This window comes from Belonocnema kinseyi, chromosome 3, assembly GCF_010883055.1.
Source record: "Belonocnema kinseyi isolate 2016_QV_RU_SX_M_011 chromosome 3, B_treatae_v1, whole genome shotgun sequence".
Classification (NCBI taxonomy): domain Eukaryota; kingdom Metazoa; phylum Arthropoda; class Insecta; order Hymenoptera; family Cynipidae; genus Belonocnema; species Belonocnema kinseyi.
The window spans coordinates 92,361,541-92,382,792 of NC_046659.1; the positions used below are offsets into that span (position 1 = coordinate 92,361,541).

Sequence of the window (21,252 nt, forward strand, 5' to 3'; positions counted from 1 at the left end):
TTTTTTATTGCAAATTCGGATTCAGCGTCGAAAAATACATAAGAATATATAGGTCTGGTCAATTGCACAGACACTTTTGTTTTTTTTGTGGGCCTGTGTAAATGACAAGTAAAATGGCTGAATTTTCATGCATAATCAATATTAAACACCTATAATTCCTAAGCAAAAATTCGAGTAAGTCTGAAATTATTTCAAATAATTTAAAGGAAGTGCCGAGTTTCGATGCAAATAGCCCACAGCCTAATTTAAAACAAAATATAGATTATTGCAGATTGCAAACAAAAAATTTATAAGCTTTTTAAGAATTATGAAAGGCTTCAAAAAGAATCAAAAACATTTTCTAAAGATTCCTAGGAAAATTGAAAATGATTTTTTTTTTAATTCATTTTAAGAGAATATTTAAAAATATTTAAGAAGAGTTCCAAAATTGTCACCAGTGAATCCGGACGATTTTCAAGGCATATTTTTTATTTTGCAGGTTTTAAGAAAAAATGCAGGAAGAATTCAAATCAATTTAAAAGATATGTATAAATTCTGAAAAATTAAAAAATAATTTAAAATTTGAATAAATGTAAAACAACATGTAGATGTTTCAAGATTTTAAAATAAAATTTTTAAACTTTTTAAGAAATTTTAAACTATTTAAATCGAAAAAATTTAACTTTTAATTTAAGAAGTTTTCAGTTTATAACAAAAATGTAATCATTCAATTTTTAATATTTGCAGCCTAAAATTGCTTAACATGATTTGCTGCTCAGTTTTTATTACTTCAAATGAAAAAGTTTTTAGTTTTAGAGTTCGAATTTTTTAATTCATTGGCAGTGAAAAATGTTTGCGAAAGGCCATCCTGACATTGTTTTTATCATTTAAGATTGACGCAATTGATTCCAATTCATTAAAAAAAAAAACATATTTTATACATTTTTTAAGAAACGTATTGCTGTTTATAAATATATTTTAAAATACACTTTCAATCAGAGACATTTTATTAAAGAGAAATTTAACTGAGAGAAACCGAGAATTTGAAATCGTCCATGGAATATAAATTCTAGCTTAGGGTGCAAAATTACTTTCAGCTTTGTTCTCAAATTAGGTAACTTGTTTAAGAGATAAAATTCTTATCAGTAATTACAAATATGTATTTCCAGAAACAATCGACTTATACCCCGAGGCTTTTGCTAGTCGACTTGAAAGGAAGTTTGGGTTACTTAAGCGAAGTAGGTAGTTTGTATTCATCGCAATCAGAGGAAAAACAATCAATTCTTTGGTACGATGAAAACATCGAGATAACGAAAGAACCGGAAGTACCAAAAACACCTTTTGTCAAAAGTTTAGATGAACCTTCAGTCGAAAAACCAAAGAACTTCGAATTTGAAAACGATGTAAATAAATGGGTCGATTATTTAGTGCCGCGTTTCCATCCAAGAACAGTGAACATTATCAAAGAATATTCTCAGGGATCTGAGTCTCAACCATTTGATATATTCAATTATGGAAGAAATTTGTGGAATACGGATTCATTCTCACAAGATTTTACGGACAACATAAGAGCTTATGTCGAAGAGTGCGATTTAATTCAAGGATTTCAGGTATTACTATATTTTATTTGATAAAATAGTCCCAAAAAACAAGAAGTAGTTTGGCGATACTTTCCATAAACTACGTTAAAAGATAACATTTAGAACTTGAACCCAATACCCAACTATATTTTTAGATAAAAGTTCTTTTTTTTATTGAAAAGGCTGCTATTATATTCTTGGACCGGAATTCATCTCGTTTGATTAAAAATTCTATTATTTGATTGAAAACTTAATTATATTGCTTAAAGTGCAACTATATTGTTAAAAAGTCATCATTTCTATCAAAAATGCAATTACTTAGTTAAAAATTAATTTTTTTTATTTGAAGGTTTATTTCTTTTGTTGAAAATGTGACTATTTTGATGAAAATTCGTTTAATGTTTGCTTAAAAATACATTTTTCAGGCTAAAAACTAAACTTTTATTCTTTTTAAAAATTTTATCTTTTCAGTTAAAAATTTAACTATTGTGTTACACATTTTTTTTAGTTGAAAGTTCAACATTTATGGGTTGAAAATTCATGTATTTTATTGAAAATTTATGCCGTTCTCAGTAAAAATTTAATCTTCTCGGTTGAAAATTGATCCTTTTTGGATAGAAATGCTATTGGTTGGTTGAAGTATCAACTGTTACATGCTACGTTAAGAATTCATCTTTTTTCGCTGAAAAGTCGGTTATTTGGCTTAAAGTTGAAGTACTTTGTAAAACATATAATTTTTTATTAGGGATTCATAGCTATAGTTGGAATTTGGACTATTTGATTTTAAATTAATATTTATGTTAAAAAGTCTGTTTTGTATAAAAATAATCTTTTTGAGTTGAAAATTAAACATTTTTTGTAGGTAATTCGTCTTTTTAGCTTTAAAATTAAATAACTTACAGGACGTCTAACCTACGTGGAAAACCTGGAAATTTCAGGGAATTTTTTTTAAAGTCAGAGACATTTTTTCGACAGCGTGCTTCATTTTATTAATTGCAATAATAAATTAAATAACAATGATTCTTCATCTTGTTGAAAATTGATTTTTTTTGTTCGAAATCAATTTTTTTAACGAAGAATTAAACTATTCTGTTTTTGGTTGAAAATTGTTCGGTTTTAGTTGAAAATTTAAATATCGGTTTGAAAATTGTTGTATTTTATTAAAAATTCGGTCTTTCTGGTTGAACTCCGTTATTTTTTATTACAAATTTTAATCTTTTTTGTTTAAAATATCTGCTAAGACATTTTTTGTTCCGAATTCATCTTTTTTGAATGAAGATTTAACTCCTTGGTTGGTAATTTTTTGTATAAATTAATCCTCTGGGTTCAAAATCAGTATTTTTGTTGGAAATCTAATGATTCTAGTTAAATACTCATTTTCGTTGTAAATTCATCATTTTGTTTGAAAATGTAACTATTTTTGTTTAAACTAGTTTCGTTTTGGTCGATAATCAGTTTTTTTTTACCGGAAAATCCAACTATTACATATGAAAATTTCGTCCTTTTAGTTGAAAATTCATCTCTTTAGTTAAACGTTATTTTTTGACTGAAAATTTATTTATTCAATTGTTGGTTGGCAATTTATCTTTTTAATTTTAAATTCATGTATTTTCTATAAAATTCGTCTTCTTCGGTAAGAACTAAGCTTCTTCGTTAAAAATTCATGTTTTTGGTTTAAAAAAATTGGTCTTTTTTCTTTAATATTTAACTATTTCTTTTTTTGTAGAAATTTGATATTTTTTAGTTTTAAATTCAACTATTTGGTTGGAAAAATTCGTTAAGTTTTTTTTTTAATCGTCTTTCTTGGTAGAAAATTAGTCGAATTGATCGAAAATTTATTTTTTTTGCTTTAATTTTCAAGTATTGCAATTGAATATCCTTCATATTAGTAATTAATTTATCTTTTGATTTGGAAATAAAACTACTTGGTTAAAAGTTAAGTGAAATTTGTTTTAAAAATACCTTTTTTTTGGTGGGAAAATAATCTTTTTAACTGATTTGATTAAAAATTCATCTATATTTTTAAAAATACAAATTTCAACTTAAAAAGTTAGAAATTTTTAGCGGTTTAAATTCAATTTAATATAGTGCCCACTTTATTTTACTGAAAAATGCATTGAATTTTAAGTATAAGTAGATAACATAGAAAAAATTTTAATTATTATTCAAATTCATAGACTTTAGAGACAAATTCAAGAAATGAATTATGATTTTTGAGTGTTTTTTATTTATTTAATTAATCTATCATGCTAAAATATGCAAGAAAATCTTGTAATATTAATTAATTTCCTAGAAACTAAAAAAACATTATATACTCGCCAAAAATTATACCTTGAAAAAACTTGAGATACCTGGAAAAAATCTGAAATTGTCAGGGCATTTTTTCCAAGATTTGAGTAGACACCCTGATTTAGTTGAAAATTTATTTTGTTCAAAATTCGTTTTTTTTATTAGACTATTAACCTTCTTGGTCGAAAATTCATCCTTTTGGTTGAAAATTAATTTAATAATTTAATTTAGTAATTTTATTGAAAATTCGTTTATTTCGTTCAAAGTTATTTTTTTATCAGAGGTTTTATCTGAAAATTTCACTGTTTCATTTTTGATTGAAATTTTATCCTGTATATTTTATCAGTTAAAAATTCAATTATTTGGTAGAAAATGGATGTATTTTGTTGAAAAGACTTCTTTTTGTGTAGATAAATAATTTTCTTTTTTGAAAATACAACTTTTTGTTTAAAAATTGAACTATTTGGAACAAAATTAATATATTTGGATAAAGGACGTTTTTTCGGTTAGGAAATTATTCTTTTTCTTTACGAAAGTTTCATTTTTGGCTGAGAATTAAACTATCTTGTTAGAAATGCATCTTTCGTGATAGAAATGATATTTTTTTTAAAAATTCATCTATTCCGATGTAAAAGTTCACTTTTTTTAAAAGCATTCGACTTTTTAGCTGCAAAAATTTATTCCTCTATTAAAAATTCATCTTTCATGGTAGAAAAGTCATCTTTCTTGGTTGAAATTAAACTTTTTTAATGAAAATTCAGCTGTCTTCTAAAAAATGTGTCTTTTTGTGTTTGAAAAATCTACCATTTGATTGAAAATGAATCTTTGTATGGTGCAAATGGAACTATTTGATTAGAATTCAACTATTTTGTTAAAAATTGAATTATTTTTTAGAAAAATCAAATATTTTGTTAAATGCATCATTTTTTGCCGAGAATTCTATGTTGTTAAAAATCCGTCCTTTTGAATTGAAAATTTATCTTTTATGGTAGAAAATTTTTTTCGTTGAAAATTCAACTATTTTTTGAAAGTGCAATATATTTCGGATAGAAATCTTAGAAATTTAAAGTGTTTTTTTTATTAAGTTAAATATATTATCTACACTCCCGGTCAACGAGTATTGCCCAGCATGGGCGAAATTGTTAAAAAAAAAAGGTTTATATCTCTGTCAAAAAATCATGTATTAAAATAAATCCAACATGGTTTGAGTCGCTACCTTTCAAGTGAAATTGGCTTTGTCAAAAACAAATTGAAAATTGAGTTTTTTATAGTAAAAAAACAGTCATTGTCTTTTTTAATTTTTGTTGCTCCCAAAAAAAACTTCTTTCAACGCTACATATTCCGGAATCTATGCATTATAGAAAAAATTCTAAAGAGATTTTTTTGTTTTTACACGTAGAATAAGTATTTGTGAAGAAAAAATAATTTAGGGGAAAAAATGTTTTCTTTATTTTTTCCTATGTAATTTTGTTTTTAGTCAATATTTTATAACTTTTGTGCATAAAAGAATATAGTTAACACATTTTTAACTATATTCTTTTATGTATAAAAGTAAAAAATATTAATTAAAAAAATTAATTAAAATGGTAAAAAATAAATAAGAAGTTTTCCCAAAATAATTTTTTCTTCAGATACTTATTCTATATACAAAATCAAAAATTTTTTCTGTTTGAAGTTTTTTTGTAATGCATAGATTTCAAGATAATAAGCGTTGAAAAAAAGTTTTTTTTCCACAAATTTTATAACTTTAAAATGGGTCTATAAAAAAATCTGATTTTAAAGAACCTACAAATACGGATCTGTTTAATTTTTTTAAATCGACAAGTTCCTTAAAAAATTACACACGTTTTTTTGGGAGCAAAAAAATGGAAAAAACAATGATTGTTGTTTTACTATCAAAAACTCCATTTTCAATTTGTTTTTGACTCAAAAAAACCTGTAGGTCACAAGTCTTCATCGATTTTTATTTTTTTTTTTAATTCAGCTTTAAATTCTCAAGAAATCTGTCGAGGCCGATTTTTGTTTGTTTACATTTTTATAGAGCTGCAAATAGCGAAAAAAATGTTGATTTAAAAACTTTTTTTTAATTCTCTGAAAAATTTTCTTAGTGGCATCAGGCCTCAGATATGATAAGAAAAGGGTCGATAAAAGAAAAATTTTTTTTGATATGTTAAGTTATTTGTTATAAACAAATATTTGCAACAAATATCCAGTATAATGAATTATGTTTTTGTAAAGTATATTTATGCGTCGAAATCGCTCGTTTAGAGTAATTAGGTGAAATGTGATCATGAAAGTGTGATATCCAATATAATTTTTTTAATTTATTAACAATAATTATAAACAAATGCATGATTTGAATAGTTTCAGGCAGAAACGAACCGAATTTTCTTCCGATTGTCTTTAAATCTCATTGCCTGTGATGCTCATTGATTTATTTTCTTTACCTGATATAATTAGTTAACGTCATCGACGAATAATATAAATATAAATCAACATATCCATGATCTGTAAAAGAAAATACGGTTCGTTTCTGCCTAAAACTATTTAAATTATGTATTTGCTTATAATAATTGTTGATAAATTTAACAGATTATATAGGATCGGCCTCGGCAGATTTCTTGAGAATTTAATTCTGATTTAAAAAAAAAATTGAAAATCGATAAAGAATTGTGCTCTAAAGGTTATTTTTAACATTTCATTATTAGATTAATTCATTAGCTCAAGTATTAACCTAATTATTGATTTAAATTTTCAATGATTTCTCAGGTACTTCTTGATTCTACCGATGGATTCGCAGGTTTAGGTTCCTCCTGCATTCAGCACCTGCGTGATGAATACGGAAAAAGTATCCTAACATTTCCAAGTTTCGATGGAGCAAACTCACAACCTTCAGCCGCCGATTTAGTTAAAACAATCAATACTGTTCTCTGCTGGCAAAGTATCGGAGAACATTCTTCCCTTTTCAGTCCTCTAGGTTGTAGAAATGAAATGTGGCCACGATCGGGAAATGAACGTGAATTTAGCAATGTAACTTACGACCCTCAAATTAAATATCAGACTGCAGCGATATTAGCGACTGCATTAGATACAATGAGTTTGAGATATCGGCAGAAAAATTATCCGATGTCTGTCTTGTCAGATCTTTGTGCGGATCTGAACAAGGTTGGTAGGAAAGCTGCAGCGATGAGCCTAAATCTGCCATTTCCAATGACAGCAGAACGAGATTTTATCGATATTTTGGATGATTTGGAAGGACCTCTGTGGACGAGTTTGACTCCTTGTTGCGATATTTCTACGGATAAGAATTATCAGTCTTTGTCATTGAGAGGAATTCCTGAGGATAGATTAAAAAGACCTATGAAAAAGGCAGGGAAGCAAGTGGAAAAAGCTGCTTACAGATGCTCCACTGTTCACGAGATGATGAGTTTGTTCTTGTCGTGTTCTTGTCACGCATCCGCAACTCATTTGACGAATATTACTGCGCCTCTAGGAATAAAGCACCCGTATCCAAAAATATTCAACCAAAATGTTCACAAGAATGGTGATGTTGCTGATTCTTCTGTTGGCGAAGGTAAGTTTCATTAACTAATAAGGGGCCATCGATAAATTACGTCACCAATTTAAGGCGTGATGGAGAGGGGGCCCCCCTCAGAATGGAGTTCTGAGCCGGTTATATTATTTTGAGAACGGTAACGATAATGAGAATATTACCGAAAATATAACCGAGAAATAAGTTTTCTGAGAATCTCAAAATTTGTTTTAATTAATTGGGAATGGTTAAACTGCGATACGCCACCTGGTGCCAAAAATCCGAACTTGAAAGAATAGGTATAATTTTAAAGATACATCTTAATTTGTGCATAAAGGTGTCTTAACGATTTTTTATGTGGAATTTAAAGTATTTTTTGGATACTAAAAATAAGTCTTTATCGGAAAGAAAGGGGTGTAGATGAAATTTACATTATATAAAGTAAAGAAAAAATTTGTTTACAGAAATATTTTTGTAAAAAAAAATCAATTATTCTTCTACTTATTGGGATTTTCAAAAGATTATAAACGTAAATGCACTTATTTTAAAGCAAAAGTAAACTCAAAGTAAATTTTCATTAATTTATACATGAAATATTTACTATTTAAAAACTGATCTGAAAGTTAGATTAGAATTCTTATTTGAATTCCAATTGCAGGGTGGCCGTTGCACCGGGAAATCGGGAATCTAATGAGACCGGGAAATGACGTGAATTTATTTTTTGGCCGGATATTTTACAAATTTATAGACAAAAATCTTCCACTTTAACAAATTAAAAATTTTAATGATTAGGTGTACATTTTATTTTAAAGAATTAAAAAATGCAGCTTTAAAGACTTGAGCCATTAAAAATTAGAAGGGTTTGAAATCGAAGATTTTAGATAAAAACATTTTTAGTTGATCAACTGTAAATATAAATTAATAATGATTTTTAAAATTGAACTGTTCTTTAAGATTTAAAAAGTGAATAATAATTAATTTTACAAGACTATTTGAAATCAGAATTTCCAGTTTCTAACGTTAAAGATGATGGAAACTATTTCAATTGTAAAGGCTGATTAGTTAAACGAATGTAAATGCCTGATTGAAATTTTATAAACTATTTTCAATTTTAAAATAACTTCAAAATAATATATTCATAATTAAAAGCTTTTATTAAATTTCACATATTATTTTTGTCTAAAATATTCAATTTTTAAATCATTCAATTTAAACAATTTTAATTAAGATAGATAGGAATTACTTAATATTTAGAAATATCTGACTGTTTATATGAAACCAGTAATCGTTGTTGAATATTAAAAACTGAAATTTTGAACGTTACATTTTAATTATTCCATTAAAAAAAATTAATTTTTAAGTCAAATTTTTGAACATCGATGTATAAATAACAATTGAATACATACTATTTTTTGAAAAAATCAAGGAAGTTGAAGAAATATTTAGAAGTTTTGAAAAAATTCCAATTCAATTAGAAATTTGTAATGAGTTGAAATACTTTAAACAAAGCGTCTACGTGTACCGACAAAATCCGGCTATTAGTAATAAATTTTCGGTGTAAATAGCCCACGGCCCAATTTAAAACAATATATAGATTTTGGCAGATTTAGAACACAAAATTTAGAGGCTTTTTAAGAATTTTGAATGGCTTCAGAACATTAAAAAACATTTCCTATGGAAATTGAAAATGATTTTTGTTTTGAAAAGATAATTTTGAGTGATTATTCAACAAGATTTAGAGAAACTTACAAAATTATCAAGAAATGAATGTGGGAGATTTTAAGGAAATTTTTTTTATTTGGCAAAATTGAGCTGCCGGTTCGAAGAATGGCACAACTTATTTCGCCGGGAGTGGGGAGGCTCCTGGAAGTTTTCAAAAACATTTTCGAATTTTATTTTTTAAATACTATACCTAGATGTAGAATTTCATTGCGCATCCTTTTTCCCGTAGGAGAAAAGTTGTAGCTTTTTTATTTTTCCAATTAAAGCCAAAAAACTGGCTTTTCTGAAAAAATCAATTTTAATTCGTTTTTCACTTCATTTCGTGCTCAATCAGTCAGTTTTCAAGATTTTTCAGTAAAATTTTATGTTAATTTATTTCTGATGCGTGGCGCTTATCGGACTTCTCTAACTTCCAGCATTTCGTTTATGGAGCGAATTTTGAGCAACGAAAAACTTTCAGCGTGAAAGTTGTTAAAAACATGACAAAGAAGTTTTCTGGAAAATTTTAGCCCAATCGAATTGATATTCCAGAAATTATTAACGTCTTAAATCGATAGCGGCTAGGCGACTAGCGCGCGGGCTGTAGCGAGAGTCTCAGATCCGATTCATAATGCAGTTCACCGGCGCCAAAAGTAAAAACTAATTAAGTAATGAGGTAGTATCAATGTATTATGCATAAATAAATAATAGTGCATAATGTAAAATAATGTATTAATTTAATATTATGTGCAATAGCATGGATCCCTTTTTGAGACAAATCTAACCAAATCATATAATCTCTGAAAATTCGCAGAATTTGAAGTTGAAAAAAAATTTATTTTAGTTCGTAAGCTTTTTACATTTTTATTTAATAATAATTTTTAAATATATTAACGTCTTTAATGTAAATATTATGCTTTCTGAACTTATTATTACTAATGAGATCTTTGTTCGCTTTGATATATACATTCCGTTTATGGAAAAACAAAATAATTATTTTTTATTTAGAACAGCTATCATCGTCGGAAGTCATATTTTGAGCCTTACTGTCACCAGGTTTAGTTTCAATTAAAGAAAAAAAATTGTTCAAGAACACGCGTCCTTTTTCGGTAAGATAAACCATTAAACTTTCAACGTCTTTTATTTTAGCTATACTGATACCTCCTCGGGGTGGAGGTAACTTAAAAAGATTTGCAGGTTTAATAGCTAAATTTACTTCATAAGCAGAAGGATTATCTTTATTATAATGTTGAAAAACTTGGATTTTCCCGCTTGGATGACACTGAATGACATTTGATTCACTAATTTTCATTCCTTTCGGTTTTTGCAAGTTATCCCTCAATAATTTATCAAAATCTTATAAAACTTCTGTTGCAGATTTAATTATAGGGAAAGGAGGATTACGAGCACTAAGAATTAGATTATAATAATCATCGAACGTTTCGATTCTCTCAATTTTTTTCTTCTTCTGAGCGTACATTCCAAAATTGCCATCGCATATACAATATGAATGGTCGCTGACAGGAAATACGTGTAAAATTTCAACATTTAGTTCCATTGATAATAGAATTAAAAATGTAAACATGGTATAATTACGGTTTTCTCCAGAGGCAACATCCGAGAAAAGGATTATTTTAGATTGACGTTCTCAATTAAATTCTTCTTTTACTGTATGCTATAGAAAACATGTAACTTTTATCTGTATTGTGTTCATGGACATTAAAAAGAAAAAGCCATAATAATCTTTTATCAAACTGATCAATCACGGGAATCTTTGGTAATGGTAAATTTTGCGCGTAATCGAACTCGCAACAGAGAACGTTTTTTTCTGATAAAAGTTCTTTTTTAAGGCTCAAATAATCTTTAGCTTTTTGTGCTCAGTAATATTTGGGGATTCGACATGTTTTCTTTCACTTTCGTAGCAAACGTTACATACATCGGTTCGGGGAAGCTTAAACGAAAAAAGCAAGTTATGGTTAAAATATTTAGCGCAGCAAGATTCGCTTAAAGGAATGTCTTCATCTTGTGTGACGCTCTGATAGTAGTCAAGCAATAGGTTATATAAAGTACTTAAATTCAATTCCGGATTTTCAAAGTATTTTAAAACAGTTCCTTCTCTTTTATAGTGAGATTCGCGATGTGTCAAACTATAACATTGAATTTTGATTAGCCCTTTCACATTGGCATTTAATTTTACATTACGATTAGTGTGTTTACCTCTAGGATCGCATACATTTCTTTTATTCAAAATTTTCCCTTGTAAAACCCTTAATTTTGTAATTCCTACACCAAATAATTGGCAGAGAAACTGCTGACAAACAGGAATATTTCTTTTCTCATGGGGAAATTAAAAATTCCAGTTTATTAACCTCTGTTTTTGAGCACTAAGATCACTTCAGACGTTTATATCAGATCTTAACAGGCTTAAAAACTTCTGCATTCTGGATTTTATTTGAAACAGATATATATTCTTCACCCTGAAAGAAATAAAGGACATTTCGCTGATAAAATAGTGAGAACTCGTTCGCTCACTGATTGCCACTGATTTTAAATAAAATTTTACTGATTCAAATTCAGAGTAAAATATCTTATTTTTATGACATATTCTTTTATTGATTTTATTTAGAATATAAAATTTATACCTTGTTTCTCTCAGTTTTTCGCAAATTTTCCTCCCACTGTTCTTCAGGTCTACTGCTTCTTCTATCTCTAGGATTCGCTTCCTCTGACATCATATCACAACACTTTTGTTAAAAAATTAAAAATCCAGTGACATTTCTCTTTCAGAAGACACAAAATACTAACGCTCTATTGCAACAGGAATGAAAAACAAGTGCACTTTCTCGATATTTCACTGTTTTCAATTCTACGAATTTGAAGCATTGAAAAATTCGCAGAATTGAAGAATCCGGAGAATCTCAACTATTAGATGTTTATGTTTTGTACAGTTGTCATAAAAATAGAACCATTCTATTTTACATAACATTTAATTTTTTAATTTTTTCACATTATGCACTATTATTTATTTATGCATAATCCTTTGATATTACCTGATTACTTGATTAGTTTTTACTTTTGGCGCCGGTGAACTGTATTATAAATCGAATCTGAGACTCTCGCTACAGCCCGCGTGCGAGTCGCCTAGCCGCTATCGACTTAAGACGTTAATAATTTCTGGAATATCAATTCGATTGGGCTACAATTTTCCAGAAAACTTCTTTGTACTGTTGTTAACAATTTTCTCGCAGAAAGTTTTTCATTGCTTAAAATTTGTTCGATAAACGAAACGCTGGAAGTTAGAGAAGTCCGATAAGTGCCACGCATCAGAAAAAAATTAAAAACAATTTTTCTTAAATAACTGTCTAAGTTCGTTTTGCTCTATCAATCAAAGGACTTTTCGAACTACATTCTCTAAAAAATTTATTGAAAAATCCTGAAAACCGACAGACTGGGGACGAGTTGAAGTTAAAAATGAATAAAAATTGATTTTTCGAGAAAAGCCAGTTTTTTGTCTTTAATTAGAAAAATAAAAAAGCTACAACTTTTTCCCTGGGGGAACAAGATGCACAATAAAATTCAATATTTAGTTATAGTCTTTAAAAATTAAAATTCGAAAGTGCTTTTGAAAACTTCCAGGGGCCTCCCCACTCCCGGCGAAATCAGTTTATGTGCCCTTCTTCAATCCGGCAGCTCAATTAAACAAACAACATTTTTAAAAATTAGCTTCACTTTAAAGGATGTTTAAAAGTTCTGAAATAATTTCAAAAATCATTTAAAAATTGACAAAATGTAAACAACATGCAGATGTTTCAAGAATTTCAAATAAGTTTTGGAAGCATTTTCAGGATTTTTTAACCATTTAAAATATAAATAATTTAATTTTTAATTTAAGAAGTGTTCAGTTTATAAAAAAATGTAATCGTTCAATTTTTAATGTCTCTAACTTAAAATTTCTTTAAATGATATAGTTTTGAAATTTTTTAATTCATTGATTGATGCTTCAGTTTAGACTTTAAAGCATTGGAAACGTTTTATACGTGTAAATTATTGAGCATTTGAATCAGATTTAAGGGCATGTGATACTTACAGTTTTCCCGTCTTTTTTCCACAAAAATGAAAATCTTTAAAAACTGCATTTGGAGATGCTATAAAATATCATAACGGACGTCCCCAGACTCTTTTTTGAGGGATAATAACAAAAAAATTATCGCGCTAAATAAAAAATGTATGTATGTGCATTATTTTGAGGTTACGTCGTTTTTCATCTCTGCCTTTCCGACAATCTGGAAATTATTTATGAAATAAACTTTTTTGATTGGCTGCAAACAAGATCAGTTCCGGGAGATTAGTTACTAAAGTTTATTTGTAAGTCCAAAGTTTTCGGCCAAACATATTGTGTAGTTTGGAATTAACGCTCGAGTGAATTGTAACACAAATAACCTTGAAATATGCACGCACGTTGTTAGCAAAATATTTCTTATCCTAGGAAAAAATCCAGGGGAATCTAACACTGAAAAAATCGATACTATTTCCTAAGCCATATGCAAATTAATCACATTTTGCTAAATTAAAACTTTTTTTAATTAACCTACAAAAAAAGTGTGTGGGAACGTCCGTTAGCATGTTCGCTATCATTTCCCAAATTTTTAAGACAAAATATTTATTATTCTAGAAAAAAGCCGGGGGAACCTAAAACTGGTAAAATCGACAGTTTTCTAAGTGTCACATGCCCTTAAATGCAAAATTATTGAATTTAAAAACATTTAAACTTCAATTTTTAAAGTTTGAAATTCAAGAGTTCCGCGTTACATTTTTTATTCATTCATTAAAGTTTATTTAAACTTAAATTTATTGAAACTTACACGAAATAGTGAAATAATTTTTTTTAAACCTATTTGACAAAAATTTATGTTTTTAATGTATAAGATAGAAATTCGATCTAAAACTATTTGTTTTTTATGAATATTTGTTTGTGGTATTTAATCATTGTTTTATACTTCAAAAAACTACCGTAAAAACACTTTTATGCAAAAATTAATTTACATCTTTAAAATTGTACCTACTCTTTCTAGTTCTAGTTTTCGACGCCAGGTGGTGAAATGGTAGACCACCATTCCCAACAGAAAATTGAATTTTTTCGTTAACTTTGCGGTTGACAATTCAACTCTTTTTTTTAAAGTTTACCTGCTTTAGCAGAAATTAAATCTTTTTTATATAAAAATGCAACTATTTGGTTAGAAATTAAGCTATTACACTATTTTCTTAAAAACTTAACTATTTCGTAGAAAATTTACTTTTTGTTTAAAATTTATATTTTGGTGTTGAAAAATGAACTAAAATATTTTCTGGACGAAAGTTTCCCTCATAAAAAAATGTTTTTTTATTACAAATTCATCTGTTTTAGTAAGAAAATGATCTTTTTTGGATAAAAATGCAACTATTTGCTAGAGAATTTAACTATTTTGCTAAAAATTCATGATTTTTGGTTTAAAAAATTCGTGTTTTTGGATTGAAAATGCAACTTTTTTCGTCAAAACTTATTTTTTTGTTGCAAAAATTCAATTTTTGATGTTATTGAGTTAACTGGAATCCTTTTTGGGTGAAAACTAAACCTTTTTTGTGACAAAAAATTCTTCTGCTTTAAGATAATTTTCATATTTTTTGATAAAAATGCAACTTTTTGCTAGAGAATTCAAAGACTTTGTTAAAAAGTCATCATTTTTTGCTTGAAAATTCATCTTTTTGGATTGAAAATTCAATTTTTTCGTAGAAAATTATTTCTTGTCAAAAAATGCATAGTTTGATCATGAAAACTCGACTAAAACCTTTTTTAACAGAAAATTGAACTATTTTTTTGAAAATTTATCTTTTTGATTTAAAACTTCAGCTGTTATAGAAGAAATTTCATTTTTTGTATGAAATTGCAACTTTTTGGTTAAAAATCGTTCTTCTTTGCTTGATAATTGAACTAATTTGTTTTAATTATTTGGTTGAATCACTTTGTTAAGAAATCACTTTATTTTGTTAAAGATTTATATTTTAAGTTGAAAAGTTACCTCGTTGGTTAAAAGTTTAATAATCTTGTTGAAAATTAATCTTTTTTAATTGAAAATTAAACTAATTGGAGCAAAGTTAAATTACACTGTGAAATTTTTCTTGATTAAAGGCTTATGTTTGGTTGAAAATTTAACTGTTTAGTGGAAAATACTTTTAGTTTGTTTGTTTAGAATTCATTATCTTAACAGAAAATGTAACTTTTCCATTTTTTTTAAATTGATATCTTTTAATTAAAAATTCGCGCTTTTTTCATTGTAGAAAATAATTTTTTAGTTTGGAAATTTCCATTTTTTGCGTAAAAACGCACCAGTTTCGTGGAAAATTAATTTTTTGTTGAACAAGTCATATTTTTTGTTTGAAAATTGAATTTTTGTAAAGAAAATTTGTCTTCTGGTTTGAAGGTTTAATAAATTAGTTAAACTTTTATTTATTTTTTGAGTAAAAAACCTTTATTTGTTGGAAATTCGTCTTTTTGGTTTTAAAATTCTTTTCTTTTGTTGTATAAATTTCATTCTTTTTAATTAAAATATAAACTGTGAGACTCTTTCCTCTACGGCCCTTTTTTTAAGAGTTATTCTTTTTTTTCTCTGTTTCAAGGAACTTCGTCTTTTTCTCGTTTATTCGCTTAAACGCAAAACGAATTATTAGAATTTAAAAATTGAAATTGGATTCAGAATGCTACTTAACATCCAATAATCAAGTTTATGTATAGAATTCTTGAAAATAAAACAGAATCCAGGGAGCAAATTTGGGCTACCACCTTAAAATGCTCCTATTACAATTAAAAAATAAAAGATTCTTTTATAAAAAAATCTTCGGACAAAAATAAAAAAGATGAAAGAAAAATCAGAAGGCAAACAACTAAATCCCCTCTCTTTTCTTTTTTTATTTCTTGCGTCTTTTTTATTTTTATTATGACCAAATCACAAGAGAAGGAAGGGGGTTTTGGTTGGTTGCCTTCTCATTTTTGTTTCCTCATTTTTTTATTTTTGTCGGAAGATTTTTTTATAAAAGAAATTTTTTTGTAATTGCAATAGGAGATTTTTATAAAAGTCGTCCAATTTGGTCACTAAATTCTCGGTTTTATTTTCCGGAATTCTATACATTAAATTATTAGAACCTAATAATACAATTACGCTATTTTTGGCTCAAAAATTAATTTTTCCGGAAATCATCTCATTTCATTCAACATGTTACTGTTTTATGAAAGATTGAACTATTTTTTTAAGAAGACAACTATTTTGTTCAAAAGTAATCTTTTTCGGTATTAAAATCATTCAATCTTTAATCTCTCTATTAAAATATTAATTTTTTAACTGAAATGTTAAGTATTTCATTTTTGATTGAAATTTTCTGTTTTTTTGTCAATTAAAAATGTAACTAATTCGGTTAAAAATTTTTCTACTGTAGTTGTAAATTCAATTATTTAGTTGAAAATCGTCATCTTTGGTAGAAAATTAATCTTCTTGATTAAAAATTCATTATTTTTGTATCAAATTTTGTCTTTTTAGTTGTAAATGAATTTTTGCGTTGAAAATTCATATTTTTGGTAAAAAATTAATCTTTCTAGGTTAAAAATTCTGCCACTTTTTGGAAAATTAAACTATTTTGTTTAAAGTTAAATTATTTTGTTTAAATTTTATTTATTTGAAAATTTTGTGGAAAATTCGTTTTCTTTGGTAGATAACTAATGTTTTTCGTTGAAAATTCATCTTCTTTGGCCAAAATCAAACTTGAAATACTGCATTAAAAATTAAATTTTGTATTTCAAGATTTAATCTCTTTAGTTAAAAATTAATTTTATTAAATAAATATTTAAGTATTTCATGTTTTGTTAAAAATGTATATTTTTCAGTTAAAGATGCAACTAATTTGGTTGAAAAATTATCTACTGTAGTTGACGATTCAACTATTTTGTTGAAAATTCATCTTTATAGGTTTAAAATTCAGCTATTTGGTTAAAAATGCACTATTTGTTTGTTCGAAGTTGTTTTTCTGAAAATTCGTCTTTTTTGGTAGAAAACTAATGTTCTTCGTGGAAAAATCATATTTTTTGGTCAAATTTTATAGTTAAATTACTGCATTAAAAATTCAATTTTGTAGTTCAAGATTTAATCTCTTTAGTTAAAAATTAATTTTAATGACTGAAAATTTAAGTATTCCATTCTTTGTTCAAAATTGATCTTTTTCAGTTAAGAATGAAACTAATTTATTTGAAAATTTATCATTTTTTTACAAAATTTTATCATTCTAGTTGTAAATGAACTTTTTGTTTAAAAAATCGTATTTTTTTTAAATTTATCTTTCTATGTTAAAAATTCAACTATTTGGTTGAAAGTTCAACTATTTTGTTTTAAGTTTTTTCTTAATATTCAATTTATTAAAACTATCTTTCGTTAACGAAAATTCAACTATTTTGTTGAAAATTCGTCTTCTTTGGTATAAAACTACTGTTCTTCGTCAAAATATATATTTTTGGGTCAAAAATTTAATTCAAAATTGAACTGCTTCATTAAAAATTAAACTTTGTACTTGAACTTTAGTCAAACTTTACTCTCTTTAGTCAAAAAGAAATTTTTTGAACGAAAATTTAAGTATTCCATTTTTGATTGAAAATTTATATCTTCTAGTTATAAATGCAACTAGTTTTGTTGAAAATGTATCTAATTTGTGTAAATTTATTTAATTTAACAATTCAACTACTTTGTTGAAAATTCGTCTTTTGAAATAGCAAGTACTTGAAAACTCAATTGTTTTACAGAAAATTAGTATTGTCTGGTTGAATTCAAATGTTTTTTTTTGTGTTTTGAATTCAACTGTTTTTGAGTTCAAATTAAAGTTTTTATTTTTGGCTTGAAAATTCGGGTATTTTGTAAAAGGGTAGAATTTTTGCTTTGAAAATTCAACAATTTATTAGAAAATTAAAGTATTTGGTTAAAAAGTAATTTTTTCTTGAAAATTTATATTTTTGTTGAAAATTCATTTTTGTGGGTTACGAATTCAGCTATTTCATTAAAAATTTAACTATTTTGTAGAAAATTCGTTCTTTTGTTTTGTGTGAAAATGTATCTATTTTGTTGAAAATTCAACTACTTATCTTGTTAGAAAGCCATCTTTCGTTGTCGAAAATTCAACTGATTTTTATAACTTAATGCTTTTGGAATAAAAATTCATGTTTTATGGTATAAATGTCATCTTTCTTCGTAGACAATTAATCTATTTTGGGTAAAAATGAACTTTTTTTTGAAAATTCAACAGTATTCGAAAAAATCGTCTTTTTGGCTTGTAAATTGAACTATTTGATTAAAAGTTCAACTATTTTGTTGGAAATCCGTCTCTTTTGCTTGAAATTTCGACTATTTGGTTCTTAATGAAACTTTTTTGGTAAAAATTAATCTTTTTTATTGAAAATCCATATCTTTTGCTAGAAAAACTGTTTCTTAGAAATTTAAAGCGTTTCATATTTAATTCAATACGCTATCTACATTAATTTTCTTTAAAAGAATTTATTCTCCTAGTGTCGGGAAAAATCACCCTATTTCCCCTGTTCAAAGAGGGTTTTGGGCGGTGAAGTCTGTTATTTTTATTTTTTTAATTATTCTTTAATAATTAAATGTTTATCAATAAAAATGTCATTTCTACAGATGTTCAGAGCGTAGCAGTGATGGCTGGTTTGCACAGCGGAGACAGTTTAGCAAAGATGTACGAATTTCTTTACAACCAAGCGAAGAAAGTTAAAAATATTAAAAGATTCCACGCTTTCGACAATTCCGGACTTGAACAAGATGAGTTTAAAGATTGTCTCGATAATTTACTGGATTGCAAAGAAGCCTACGAAGATCACTACGTCTGAATCTTAAGTAAAAAGTTCTTTTTTTATTTGAAAATACTCCTTATGTCTAATCGCGCCAACGTTCTTTTTAATTTAATCGGTCAAAAGAGAATTTCTCAACAATTTTGTACTTAAGTGCCTGGAGTAATTTGATTTTTTTTTGTATTTTTAACGTTGACGGAAGAAGTCATACATTTTTTACTAGTCTCATCGATATTCCTTACGACGTAATTTATTCATTACCATTTTTGGGTTATAAGTTCTGTTAAAGTCAGTTCACTTACAAAACATAGGAATTGTATTATTTTCATAAATGAACTAAATAATTTCAGAAATGATCAAATATTACATTACGTATAAAGTCAATCTACTCTTTGTAATTCCATAAGATTTATATGGATGTTATTATTAATTTTACTTTCTTACGATTCGTGAATCATGAAAAATAAGTTTTTTTATTGAATACAATTTTATTTTTGCAATACAATAACAATTGCTTGTATTATTTATACAATTTTATAGATAAATACATCTTTTCAATAATCTTTGCTGGCTATTCTATTTAAATTTGCATTATTTTGTATTAGTTTTCAGAAAATTGAAGTTTGTAATTTAAATGAAAACTATATTAATAGAAGCCAGTAAGAAAATTCAACTATTTTTCGTTGAAACTTAATTCTTTTTGGTTGAAAAGTCTACTAATTATATTTTCGCTTCAGAATTTATCTTTTTTTGGTTAAAAACGCTACTATTTTTTGACAAAATGAACTATTTCGTTAAAAGGACGATAGTTTTATTTTTCTTTCACATTCCTCATTTCCAGTTCAAAATTCAAGAATTTCTTGGAAATGTATTATTTGTTATAAATTTGTCTTTTTTAGTTGAAAATTAATATTCCTTGTTGAAATTTGAACTATTTTGATGACGATTTGTTTTTCTTTTTGGTTTAAAGTGAATTTTTTTAACTAAAAGATTATCTATTCCATTGTTGGTTGATAGTGAATCAGTTTTAGTTAAAAATCCAACTATTTACTTAAAATCAAATGCAAACTTAACTATTCTACTTTTGGTTTAAGCATTATCGATTTTTGGGTAAAAAGTCAACTATTTGGTCGATAATGAACTTTCCTGTTTAAAATTCATATTTTCGGGTTGAAAATTCGATTTTTTTGAAGAAAATTTGTCTTTTTAAAACTACAATTGTTTTGTTGAAAATTCGTCTTTTGCTGTTGGATATTATATTCTTTTCATAGAAATTTCAAATACTCGTTTATAAATTAACTTTCTGGTTGAAAATTAACTTTTTAGATAAAAATTCATATTTTCGGGTTGAAATTTAAAATGGTTTGTAGAATATTCACCATTTTTGTAGAATTTTTTTTCTGTTTGTTAAAAATGCAACTGCTTAGTGCAACATTAATCTTTTTTGATTGGAAATTCAACTATTTGGTTGAAAGTTGAACGTCTTGGATAAAAATTATTTTTTATTGAAAATTCATTATGTCAGTTAATAATGCATTAATTTTGTTGAAAATGTAATAATTTTTTGTTCAAAGCTTAACTATTTTGTTAAGAATTAATTTATTTTTATGCAAATTTAACTCTTTTCTTGAAAATTCGTCATTTTAGATGGAAAATTCTTTTTTTTTTTAATAAAAAATTGAACTTTCTTTTTAAAAAAATCGTCTGCTTTTAACCATTTAAAGATTTGGTTGAAATCCGTCCGTAAACAAGGTAACTCTCGAAAAAAATGAACCGACGAAATAGAACTTCGGCACACTTTTCTAAGTCCTAAAAGAAAGGTCGAGTTCGTTAACCAGCCATTTTGGATAAAAATTCAAAAAGTTATAGCATTTTCAAAATTCTAAAAATCAAAATTTTAAGCAGAATAACGCACGATATGGAAAAAGTCAAGAGAAGAGAAATATTGCATTATCATAACAAATTTTTGGCTTTTTCTTGGAACATCGAAAATGAAAATTATCAAACTATGTCAAACTATGCAGGATACGAAAAAAGATAAATTAACTAAAATAGCGATCCCGAAAAAGATCTACAAATTCGTTAATAATCACTTCTTGATAGGACGCACAATTATATGTTTTATTCGTAAAAAATAACATTGAAAATAAAAAAAATAAAAATTTGTGGAAAACAACAAAAGTTTCGACAAAAAATGATTGAAAAAAAATCCTCTACCCGAAAAAGATCTACAAATTTGTCATGAATCACTTTTCGACAGAATGCCTAGTTTGGGTTTTAATCACAAAAAATGACTTTAC

General features: G+C 26.6%; 3 protein-coding genes across 6 annotated transcripts in view; 2 read left to right on the plus strand and 1 right to left on the minus strand.

Moving 5' to 3' along the window:
• The window catches only part of LOC117169046 (protein misato), a 205,647-nt gene extending 186,264 nt beyond the window's left edge, over positions 1 to 19,383 (plus strand). For both annotated transcript variants that reach the window (XM_033355134.1, XM_033355135.1), the window contains exons 3-5: positions 1,149 to 1,589; positions 6,618 to 7,422; positions 18,783 to 19,383. In XM_033355134.1, the coding sequence (XP_033211025.1) occupies positions 1,149 to 1,589; positions 6,618 to 7,422; positions 18,783 to 18,991 (1,455 nt within the window). In that variant the 3' untranslated portion in view covers positions 18,992 to 19,383. The remainder of the gene's footprint in view (positions 1 to 1,148; positions 1,590 to 6,617; positions 7,423 to 18,782) is intronic.
• Positions 1 to 21,252, minus strand: part of LOC117169050 (decapping nuclease DXO homolog) — a 76,112-nt gene that overhangs the window by 51,708 nt on the left and 3,152 nt on the right. The gene's annotated exons all lie outside the window — the stretch shown is intronic.
• LOC117169054 (calcium and integrin-binding family member 3) overlaps positions 18,881 to 21,252 on the plus strand; it is an 11,878-nt gene continuing 9,506 nt past the window's right edge. Inside the window, exon 1 of the mRNA XM_033355152.1 lies at positions 18,881 to 18,998. The gene's annotated coding sequence lies outside the window, so the exon portion shown is untranslated. The remainder of the gene's footprint in view (positions 18,999 to 21,252) is intronic.